General features: G+C 44.6%; 1 protein-coding gene across 1 annotated transcript in view; it reads left to right on the forward strand.

Moving 5' to 3' along the window:
• Window positions 1-4862, forward strand: part of KIAA1024L (KIAA1024 like) — a 17190-nt gene extending 12328 nt beyond the window's left edge. Inside the window, exons 2-3 of the mRNA XM_019517288.1 lie at window positions 3316-3561; window positions 4627-4862. Of these exons, the coding sequence (XP_019372833.1) occupies window positions 3316-3561; window positions 4627-4806 (426 nt within the window). The 3' untranslated portion in view covers window positions 4807-4862. The remainder of the gene's footprint in view (window positions 1-3315; window positions 3562-4626) is intronic.
• Window positions 4863-12338: the final 7476 nt, after the last annotated feature.

The following is a 12338-nucleotide window of genomic DNA, read 5'->3' on the forward strand; positions in this document are numbered from 1 at the left end:
ATCCTTGATAATTTTTTCAAGGATTTTCCCCAAGACCGATGTGAGGCTTATGGGCCTATAGTTTCCTGGGTCCTCTTTTCACCCTTTCCTATAAATGGGGACCATATTAACTAGTTTCCAATCTCCGGGCACCTGGTCTGTGGACCATGATCGCTCGTACAGCCGGGCCAAAGGCATAGAATGACCCCTGCCAGCTCTCTCAGCACCCATGAGTGGAGGGCATCATGGCCCACAGATCTGAAAACATTCAGCCCTTCCAGAAGATCCCTAACTACATCTGCACAGACCCAAGGCCTGGCAGTGCTATCCCCAAGATTGCCCCTACCTGTGGTGGGAGAGCTGTCCTGGTCCCTGTCCAAGAAAACAGAGGAAAAGAACTTGTTAAAAATTTTGGCTTTCTTGTCTGGCGTAGCCAAAAGATTACCATTTGAGTCTAGCAGGGGCTCTACATTACCCCGTGCCCTCTTCTTACTCCCAATGTATTTGAAGAAGGACTTTTTGTTGTCCTTGATCCTGGTCACTAGCCTGAGCTCCATCCCTACCTTGGCCTTCCTAATAGCCCTCCTACACTCACAGGCCAAGGAGGAGTATTTCTCCTTGGTCATAGCCCCTCCCTTTCACCGGGTGTATGCCTCCCTTTTGGCCCTCAGGCATTCTCGAATGCCTTTGCTGAGCCATGGAGGTTTCAGAGCACTCTTACCCCACTTCTTTCTCTCTTAATGGCATTGCTGTTCGCACGCTTTGCAGCGTATTCCATTTGAAAATGACTTTGTAACATAGGAAGATAAAAAACCTCCAAGGTGTTTTAGTTTGCTACCTAACAAAATGCAAGAGTGCATGGGGTCCTGGAAGTGCACAGGGTGGCACTCACCCACTGGCACCTGGCCTGGGTGGTCATGGGGGCACTGCAGCCACAGAGAGAAGCACCAGACGCCGTGCAGCTTAGGGGCTGTGTGACCTGGTGGCAGCCCATGCAGGCAGGCAGGCAGGCTTGACTGAAGAAAAAAAAAAGTAGCAAGGAGCCTGATCTTTTTTTTTTCTCCGAAGCCTTCCTGCTTGAGTTGTGCAGGGGCCCAGTGTTTCCCTCTGTGGTTATGGGGGGGGGCAGTGCTTCCTTCCATGGCTGTGGTGCCCCCCAGGACTGCCCGACCTGGGTGCCAGCAGGAGGGTGCCACCTGGGGGGTGCTGCCACTGCTGTGAAGAGAAGCACCAGGCCCCCACTGAGCTCAGGGACTGCTTAGCCTGTTGGCAGCTCACCCTCATCCCTGCCACCAGAGAGGCAGGTAAGGATCAGGCTCCCACCCTTGTATACACACCACAGGAGTTTCATTCAGCTTAATCCTCTCTAAACACTGAAACAGTGGAAACTGTGGGTTTTTAAAAACACACCATTCCAATTTAGGGATAACTAAACCAAATTCATAGATTCATACATGCTAGGGTCAGAAGGGACCTCAACAGATCATCAAGCCCAATCCCCTGCCTAGGCAGAAATAAAGTGCTGGGGTCTGATGACCCCAGTCAGATGTCTATCCAGCCTTCTCTTAAAAGATCCCCAAGGTAGAGGAGAGCACCACCTCCCTTGGAAGCCCATTCCAAATTTTGGCCACCCTTACTTGTGAAGAAGTTTTTCCTGATATCTAGCCTAAATCAGCTCTCTGTCAGTTTGTGACCATTGTTCCTTGTAACCCCAAGAGGTGCCCTGGTGAACAGAGCAGAATTAAACCCCCGTGGTCTGTACAAGCGCCCAACAGGGGGCTAGATTATTTGGGACATTTGGGACAAGTATTGCCTTCATGAGCAAATTTTGAACTAGTTCTGTTCCAATTTAAAAGCATTTTTATTTAAAACAGATTTAAAAATTACTGTCAAGTCACATACTTTTCACAGTATTTTAGCTTGGTGAGAACATGCATCCCCTGGTGAGACAGCTCACTTTCTTCAACAAAATGTTCCCTATATTCAACCAACTAGCAAGCCTCAGGGATGCATCATTAAAGCTGCTGAAGATTTTAAAATAAGAAATAAACAAAATAACATGCAAGCAGCAAGAAATGACAGATTAAAACATCAGCTCAACTGAAATCAGGCCAGCAAAAGCCAGAGGGTTATAGTGCCAACTATAATTGCAATGTGAGGAATAATATCAACAGGGGATACGTCAAAGCTAAAGGATGACATATGGAAACTGTGAGCTAACAGAGGGACTCACAGGTGCTGGGGATCCACCCACCCGCTAATACCAGATTGTGATAATTATTGATGTGCAGCATGCTTAGTCACTTGCGTGTGATCAAGTGATAAGATTGTTAATGATGCTTCCTCAAAGGGACATTTTTATAGAATTCTGTTTACATGGGAAATCTTTCGAGGGGAAGCTCTTCTGCTTCCCCTTGTTTGCCTCAGCTGCTTTACACCTTTATGAAGGATGGGGAAAGTATTCAGTGTATGGCTGTTTTTCTGTGCTTTTTAAATATAGAGGAGTTTGGGCTGTCTGATTCTATCTGCTTTCCAGTGCTCGTTACAATGCAGTCACAAGTCACCATCAGACTTCAGTTATCTCAGATCAAAGTTCCCAGTGGCAAACACTCTAAAGAGTTAAGGGGTAATGCCAGGAGAATTCCTTTTGTACATTATGCATACTGTAAGAGGAAATTCTGGCACTGCTATAGGACATTCTGGAATGAAGGGATGCAATGACTGTATTGTACATGGACTTCTGGGCCTGCTAGCATATTGCTAGAACTAAATTGAAAATAGCAGAAAAAAGTTGAAACTGTATGGTGAACTGGAATTGTACTTCTTAGCACACTGAAAGGGTCTTAGTGCTTAGTAATTATAGCTTTTGCTGATGATTATAACTACAGTTTTGTCAGCTCTTTGGACAGCTACTCTTCATTTAGTGGTAAAACAGCTGCTTTTGACTTCTCCAAGATTTTTTGGTCCAGATCCCGGTAGTGGTGGTTTTTTCACCCACTGAAAAAAATGTGATTAAATTATTATTGCTACTGAGGGATTTCTAAGATGTTGTCAAGGTTTGTGCTTCCATAATGCCTGTAGCAAAGGAAGCTTTCCCATAGACAGATATAGAATTTTTAGAGCTTGTTACATTGGTTTTACTGTATTACCTGAAACTGAGGGTGCAGAACAGGGACTGTGTTAGCTATCACGAGGTTCAACAGCAGTGAAGTCAACTGAGCTATATCGTCTTGCTCAAGGACAAAATGCTACTACTCCTATACAACAGGTGGTGAATATGGAGGGGCATCTGCATCACAAAGATGATAGACAATTTGTGTCCTAACTGTCTTACAGAGTGAAAAGAGAAATGTCACTGAGCAGCCTGACTTAGAATTCAGTGCAGTCAACCCGGAAACGATTGACAAAGTTCTTGGTAAACACATTACAGCTGTCACCTTGAAATCCACCATCAAGCGCAATCCTTTGTACAGTGGCATTCGAACTGATGATGCCTGGGAGGAGAAGAAAAAATGCCCTTCCTGGACTGTTCAAGATTATGACAGACAATCATTGCATTCTAATCTGGCTATTTGCATAAAGGTATTGTAGTGCAGAATCATGTTGGGATGTTGTGCTATGTATTTGGTCCTGAATTAAGGAATACAACATGGGTGACTGGTGCCTCCCGAGTCAGGGCGGCACCAGATCACCGACTGGCAGGGTAGGGCCCCCAGTGGATGATCGCTGAGCCCGAAATCACCAGTGGTGAAACGAGAAGTACACTTCCGGTGGCACTTCTGGTTTTGCGGCTGGCATTTCCACGAGGCGCACGGCCAATCTCAGGAGGTGCACGTGCACCCGCATGTGTCGCCAATGGAGTACAATGTTTTACTCATCTGGTGGTGATTCCAGGTCCAGAAGTAAATGTGAATGTGTTCTTGTACAGACAGCACATCTGGATGGGTACAACCATGAGAGGATGGATAGTCTTGGGGTAGAGGCTCTGAAGATCTCAGTGAGGTTCTTACTTTTCCACAGTTTGCTTCTCTGAAGCTCTGTGCCTCAGTTTCCCTATCTTTAAATGTGGTTAATATTATATTTTCCTACCTCACAGGTATCAAATACAGGGAACATTCATAAAGGTTTATGAGATACTAAGATGATATGTTGATGGTATAAATACCTAAATAGATTAATTATGCTTCAATTTAATTTTTAAATATGTGCCTTCCTACAGCCAGACCTGCAACACTCACTCCTTCCTGCTTTTGGGGTAGCATAAATCATGTGCGGGTTTGCTTTTTCTAGTGTTCCCACTGCTGAAAAAATAACTCAGATCTGCATTTGTAAATTAGCACCTCTGAATTAGCATGAGAACATCAGGAGAGTTGTTCTGGGTTTCTTTATCACATTTCAACGGCTGGTGTCCTACATTTGGTTCCTGGCTGAATGCTGTGGGTTTAATGTTCCTCTGTGGGACAATATTTGCAGCATTTGGCAGCTAATGTGACCAATGGCTCAAGTATAAGCCCTTCTGATTTGTGCTGTGATGCCTTAAATCTATTAATCACTAACTGATGACAGTCAAAATACTCCTGACTATGTTCTAAGAAACTTTTTGTATCAGACAGAGGAACTGAGTTCATTTTCTGATCTTTCTTTTAGGAAAATCCTAACGATCTACAGTTTTGGATGGGGGATATTTATACTCCTGGGTATGATACCTTGTTGAAAAAGAAAGAGAGAGAAAAGAAACTTTCCAAATACTGCCGAATTATTCTGCTTACGGTATTGGCTGTTTGTATCTTGATTGCCATAGTCACTGTTAGCATTTTATTTACTTGATTCAGCCAAGTCCTGTCAAGGAGAAATTTTCCAATAAATTTTTTTTATGAAAATACTCCCCTTTGTTTTGTTTGAATTCCAAAATTGTTGTCACAATTTGTTTGACATCAACATTTTAGAAAGTTCCTATGCAACATAAGGAACTGATCCTCGAAGTAAATATGCTTGAGCACTACAGTGCCTCTCTGCATAGTTCATAAATAAGTTGGCCATTTTAGTGCCTTGCTCTTTTGATCACTGATCTGGGCTAGATCCTAATCTGAGCTGCAAAGAGCACATTGCCAGTACTTTGAAAGGTTTGTTATTTCATTCAGTCCACATACTATGCAAAATACCACATCACGTATTTACGATTTAACCCAATTACTATGATACCACAACAGTGTGCTAGCATAGCTTTCAAGACATCTCAGAGTATTTTACACATAAAACAGTGGGCACTCTAGAAAATTATGCATTTAAAACTTCTCACAAAGCTTCATACTTGGGTTGTTGTTGTTTTTTCCTTGAAGAAAAAAAAATACCGTGGGCCTTGTACTTTGATCCTAAGAATTACAAAAGATTCTCAAATATTGCTTCAGAGTTGCCTCAAAACCTCTTACTGTCCTCCGACAAAGTACATGGAACATGTGTACCACCTACTAAAGAAATGACCTGTCTTTCATTAAATGCCATATCACAGAAGGCAGAACAGGAGTTCTGGAGTTGAAGACAGAAAATGGAATACAGGATCTGCATTGAATTGATAAAGAATGAATTCAGTGCATGTGACAGGATGTAGATTTGCAAATATTTAACTTCTGAAAGTATAAAGCTACCATAGGCAAAAAAGGAGTGCGTGTCTCAGAATCATTGAGGGTAATACAAATGCATGATAAATGGGCAAATATGTTGTGGACAAAAACTCTGTGGCCTTGTCCAGATGAGCACAGACGTGTGGTATTGCACACCTGTCTGCAGCATGACACTGCACATGCAGACATTCCCTGCACTGCTACCTTGAAGCAAGGGGTGGGGAGTTGATCCTGGGATCTTCCAGGGTCAGAAAAGCCTGAAGAAAAAAATACAGAGCAGTGCACCTGGTGGTAGCGTACGCCACACCAGACTAGAGCCTGGTTAGCCAGAGCCATGTTCTGGCGGCCGACCAGGCTCCCAGCTGCAGGAGCACCATGGCGGCAGCATCTCAAGGCCCCCAGGACCCCAGGTAAAGCTGCTGCAGCCAGGACAGTTGCTGGCCTCAGCCTCCTCTATCCCACCCAGGGTAACCTGACGTGCACCAGAGTGCGCATGGCATGAGCGTTCCCTGAGGACAAGTAGCAGTGGCACACCTTGTCCCCTGGGAAACAAACATCTGTGCTTGTATGGATGCAGTCTACGTGCACAAGTTACACTTCTTCACTTCATCTGTACTAATCAGTCAAATTCTTGGCATAAGACAAGCCCCTTTACCTGGCTCAAGTCTCACAAAAAGGGAAGTAAAGCCACCCTGATTGGGCAACTGGGGATTCCCTTGACCTGAAAGAATCTTACAGTGTCATGAAACCTGAGTAGCTGACTTTATGCCAGATGTTCTCCACTCCATACAGGCAATGTGTTAGGGCAGCTTACAAACAGGTCAGGGTAAGGCTGTAAGGCACTGGATGCTCACATTCATGGACAATGGAAAGCTTACTGGGTGTGTCTACACATGCAATTAATGCAACTGAATGAAGTCCAGTGCAATTTGAACTGAAGTAAACTAATCCAGCTAACACCATCTACACATGCATTTGGGTAGACAGTGTCAGATAGTGCTTGTGATAGCACTGTGTCACAACACAGTAAATTAATCTACACCAGCCTAATTGCCACACACGTGTAGACAGTGACACTTTACTGCACAGCAAATTAGTCTACTGCTCAGTAAAGCACACATGTAAATGCGCTGTTTGAAGAGAATAATTCAGTTGGTGTAAATTAGAATAGTTGCCTTCCTTAGTGTTAGGCTGCACTCATCCTCAAGACAAGGTTATGTTTTTCTCCCTTTTGCTCTAGCTGAAACAAGTTTCAAATTTGACTACATCCAACATCACTTTTATGATCTGGTTAAAACAGGACTTTCATCTACCCTAATCACCACGTTGTTCTGTAATGTTATGTAAATAGGATCGAAACCATGTCCTTAGAAAAACTGCATAGCTTTGATAGGTTTATGCTTCAGGGATGAACTTAGTATCTATGCAATATAACTGAATTGTATTTTAAGCATAGCATGAAACAATCATTTACTAACTAAGACTGCTGACATGCTGAAGCTTTAAAGTAGGCAGGCTCTTATTCTGAAAGATCAGATGCATTCAGTTTATAAAACAAGTGTTTAGAAGTGTTTTAGGAGATTAATGCCTTACAGTATGAAGTATTTATTCACATTAAAGCAACAATGCTTTATCTGTTTTTTCTAGTCACATTTGCTTAAATTGCATCACATACAATGTAGAAATGTATTTTTGTAAATTATTGAGGCTGGTGGGCAGGAAGCCTAAAAGCAGAAAGTACTGTAATTTCCAGGAAAACAGCCAATAATGAGAGTTTCTTAACTGTTCTGCTCTCTGTGGGTTTAACAGGAGGGATAAAATTGTTTTCTCCATGAGTCTGTTACTGGCTGTTTCAATCTGTTCTTGCTGCTGTCATCTAGTGGAGATTAGGAAAAGGAGGGGGAAAAAAAATTCTTCACTTTTTTCCATTTGCATTTATTTCCATCTAGATTATGCTGCTGCCATCTAGAGGAAGTACTAAGGATACACAAAAGGTGTTCCGTGATTTTGTTTACTAGAAGATGAAACTTAAATAGTTCATTGCTTAATTTCTCCTTTCCTTATCTAGATCTATGTAGCTTCCCATAGGTTCATTTTGCAAGGATTACAGGAATTTTTCCTCTACCCTGCTGCCGCCCCCTTCCTATTACATGACTTAGTGAAAAAGAAACTTGTTCTTAAGTGGAATCATCAGTTCCTAAGTGGAATAACTAGTCCTTGGTTACATGCCCCCCTTTGTCTCTGCCTTTCCCCCACTGGTCCAGGGTAACCTGCCTCTGCTTCTTGGGAATGGGGGCTTTGGAGCGAGAGGAGGACTTCTTTTGGGGCACACTCCCACTGGTGCCAGGCTGAGGAGGAACAAAGGCAAGGGATTGCTCCCTCCTGAGCTGCAGCAGCATCGTTGTGGTGGTGAAATGTTTCTTGTCCTTGCCCCGACTGATCTGCTTTTGGCAGTGCTGGCAGGTAGCATACCTGGGATCATCTGCCACCTCAAAGTGATCCCACACTACACTACCCACCCACTTGTGGGTTGCGGATGGGGATCCTACCTTATCCCTCATCCTTACCAGGCAGGGGCACAACAGGAGAAGGAGCTGAGCCACCTGCCCCCACAACCTCCTCCAAAGTGCTCTCCAGAAGAGACCTGCCTCTAGGGGAACTTTGAGAGGTGTGGAGCACAAACTCAGATTCCTCCTCCTTCCCCAGAATTTCCTTTGCTATAGCATTCAGCTCCACTGCTTCCAGATCCACCTCTTATTGTGGCACTGGAAGGTTCATGCTGGGAACTGAAATTGGGGTGGAGATGGTCATGCTGGGGCTGGTTGTTATTGCTGGTGTTAGTGAAGGTGGTGCAGGTGCAGATGCTGCTCCCACTTCCTTGGTGCCACTAGCAGCAGAAGACTCATTGCTGCTAGGAAAGAGGGTGCATCTATATGTTGTTCTTTGGGGGAGGGGGTTCGGGGGGGGGGACTTGCAGGGTTCCCTCTGCCCCCTCTCCCTCCCCTGCCAGAAGATCTGGGACTTGCCTTTCCAGAACACTTCATAATGCTTGGTGTGCTGCAAAATGTGTATGTGTCTGTAATATATGTTGTGCTTCCCTGCAGTGCACAGTGATGACACCCTGTGAGGGAAAACACAGAAGAGAAAGACTAGCTACCAAGAGACTAGATAGCAAGCCAGAGCCTTTCAGATGCTGCTGGTCCAAAAGATACAGCTCACAAAAGGCACGGATCACTTCAAACACAGCCTTATATGTTGTTTCTACATCCCTTCCCCAGAGCACTATGATTCAGGGAAAGATCACAGTCACTGGCCAGCTACAGATGTCAATATCAGAACAGTCTCCCCCCCCCCCCATGTAACAGGGAATCCTAGCCTGTTACCAGAAAGCAGGCTACCAGCCCCTTTAAGACCAGAACTTTCCGGGCACAGCCTGCTGGCAGAGTAGGGGTTAAATCTGAGCCCTGCCAACTAGTCAGGTGACCGGAAGGGGGGAGGACAGAACTATAAAAACCCTGGGCTGAGCTGGCTAAAGGGGCTTGACTGCAGAGAGGGTGGACTCCTGATGACTTCCAGAGAAGCTGCTGCAGTCCCACAAGAAGGAGAACAGCATAAGGGGGGGCAGAAGCATGGAGTTGGAGTGGCAAAAAGTGTCGCAGACCAAGTAAAAAATCCAGTGTCAGATACCCTGCACAGAAACACATGTCTGAGCTGCAGTAGGGTTTGTTGATCTTGAATAGGCCTCATTACAGATAAGATAATCATCCTTGACTGTGAGGAATTGCCAAAGAAGACTGAGAAGTTTTTCCTGATATCTAACTTAAACATCCCTGGCTGCAACTTGAGACCATTTCTCCTTGTTCTGTCATTTGCCACCAGAGAACAGTCTAGCTCCATCCCCTTTGTAACTACCTTTTGGGGAGTTGAAGGCTTCTATTAACTTCCCCCCACCCACCCCGTCTTCTCTTTTCCACACTAAATAAGCCCAGTTTTCTCAGCCTTTCCTTAGCCCCCTATCTATTTTCATTGCCCTCCACTGGACTCTTAATTTTTACTTTTGTTTTAATGAGTGGTGGACTTGCTAGTTCTTTATTACTAATTCACTTTTTTATTTATGAATGCCAGATTAAAAAAATCATCATGTATTATTTGTGAATCTTTAGGTTAAAGTCATTCCTAGTATTTGAAAAAAAAATCTCAGTTTTTCAAGCTATGTTTTTAAAGCTAACTTACTAAAAGCAACTCTGCCAGGCATTGACTTTTAAACTGTGCAGACAGCATACCATATTTCTTATGCTAAGAATATAGAGGTAAAGATAGATAGGACTCAGGTGCACCTAAGAGAGCACAAAAAATGGCCATACTAACTAATCTGTGAAGCCCCTGTTCATAACTTTTTCCCTCTTTAGCAGAATGCCTCATTTGATTTTAATAGTACTTAAGAAGGCCCTTAAGTACATTGTGAAAGACAAATAAATATAGACCAGGGGTAGGCAACGTTTTTTGGCTGGAGTGCTGAAAAAAACCAAAATGTCTACCTTGAAAGATGCTGAAGTGCCAGCATATCAGAAAAACAAAATGAGGGCAGAGGAGTACATAGCAGGACACGCTGCATATTAGTGTTATAAGGTCTTTCTCTATATAAAATTAAACTATTGTTGTATGTAAAGTAAATAAGGTTTTTAAAATGCTTAAGAAGCTTCATTTAAAATTGAATTAAAATACAGATCCTACCAGTTTAGTGTGATCCTTGCCCTTGCTTTTACTTGTTGAATTTTCCAATGTCTGGCCTGTATTTGTATACTTTAAGCTGCACACAGGCTTCTGAGTGATTGGTTGTTAACTGGCTCTGAGATGGACAGAGGACTGCCTTCATGTGTGAAAATACCTGTTCACACAGGTGTGTGGATCCAAATGCTGAAAGCATTGCAAACACAGTTTTCTTCAAACTGTTAAATTTCACTAGCACGGTCAGAATAGAGGCCCCATGATCTCTCTCAGTAGCTTCAAGCACACTCCGCAGATCTCTAAACTTCGATGTCTATGATTCTGAGCTTCTTAACTCAATGAGCTGCATTTTTAGATCTTCAACACCCATCCACTGAAATAAAGACAAATCCAGGTCGCTGTCATTGAAGTTTTCTGGTTTAATTAGAAAAGAAAACATAGGGCCAAATTGCTGGAAATCTTGAAAGCTGTCAGAAAATTCTGATTCCAGTTCATGCATGTACATTCCAATCTCATCAACACTGACAGTGCAACATGTTGCTTGCTCTTTTATATGTTGGAAGTAGTGGAAAGGTGACATTGAAGGGGAAGACGAGGGCGGAGGAAACATCGGACTGCCAGACCAAGCAACACCCACAAGTACAGCCCAGCCTAGGCTGACGAGAGGAACATATATACAGGTAAGTGACAGGGGCCAGGGTAATGCTGAAAGTAGGGGGCCAGTGCACACATCCACAGGAGGCCTCAAATGCCTCTACACAAACACTTGTAGTACGGGAAACAAGCAGGAGGAACTTACCCTCCTGCTAGCTGACACCAACCCAGACATAGTGGGAATCACTGAAACGTGGTGGGACCCAACGCATGACTGGGCGGTGAATGTCAAGGGCTATAGGCTGTACAGGAGGGACAGGATAGGAAGGAAAGGTACTGGTGTGGCACTCTACATTAAGGAGGAATACACATCCTCGTCAATTAGCAAAGAATCAGAGGAGGGGCCTTCTGAAGTGCTTTGGGTTAGAATACAAGGCTGTCGTGGGGAAAGAGACTTAAGAGTGCAGGTGTACTACAGACCTCCCAACCCAGGGGAAGAGCTAGACCAGGAATTCTTAAGTCAGCTCATGGAGGTAGTTAAGTCAAAGGATGTGGTCATCATGGAGGACCTGAACTTTCCAGACATCTGCTGGGAAGAGCAGTCAGCTAGGTCTGACCACTCACGTAAGTTCCTAGCCAGAATGCAGGACCTCCGTCTAACCCAGGAGGTGCACAGCCCCACCAGGGGTGACACCTTGTTGGACCTGGTGCTGGCCACAGGTGACGCCTTGTTGGACCTGGTGATGGGGCTGCGGGTGCTCGACCACCTGGGTGACAGCGATCATCGCCTGCTGGAATTCACCATCCAGCGCAAGGTGGCAAAGGCCTACAGCAAGGCAGCAGCCCTAGATTTCAGGAAGGCAGACTTCAATGAACTAAGGAGAATAGTCAGGGAAGCACTGAGGTCCTGGAGGGGGGTGGAGCCAGGTGTCCAAGAAGAGTGATTGCTCCTTAAGGAGACAATCCTCCAAGCCCAAAGGGAGGTAATCCCAACATGGATCAAAGGGGGCAGGAGGGCACATAAGCCCTCATGGCTCAGCAAAAGCATCCAGGAATGTCTCCTCACTAAAAGGGAGGCACACACCCAGTGGAAGGGAGGGGCCATCACCAGGAAGGATTATACTGCAGTTGCTCGGGAATGCAGGGGGGGCAGTCAGGAAGGCCAAAGCAGAGATGGAACTGGGACTAGCTTCCTGGATCAAGGATAACAAGAAGTCCTTTTTTAAATACATAGGGGGCAAAAAGAACGTTCTGGGTAATGTGGGGTCCCTGCAGGACACGCTAGGAAATTTGATCGTCACACCAGATGACAAAGCCAACATATTTAACAATTTTTTGCCTCCATTTTCTTGAGCAGGGACTGGAACAGTCACCCCCCCTCTGGGCCCCCATTAGATCCCAGGGGAGGCGCATCTA

This window comes from Gavialis gangeticus, unplaced genomic scaffold, assembly GCF_001723915.1.
Source record: "Gavialis gangeticus isolate Ggan-Ray unplaced genomic scaffold, GavGan_comp1, whole genome shotgun sequence".
NCBI classification, from domain to species: Eukaryota; Metazoa; Chordata; order Crocodylia; family Gavialidae; genus Gavialis; species Gavialis gangeticus.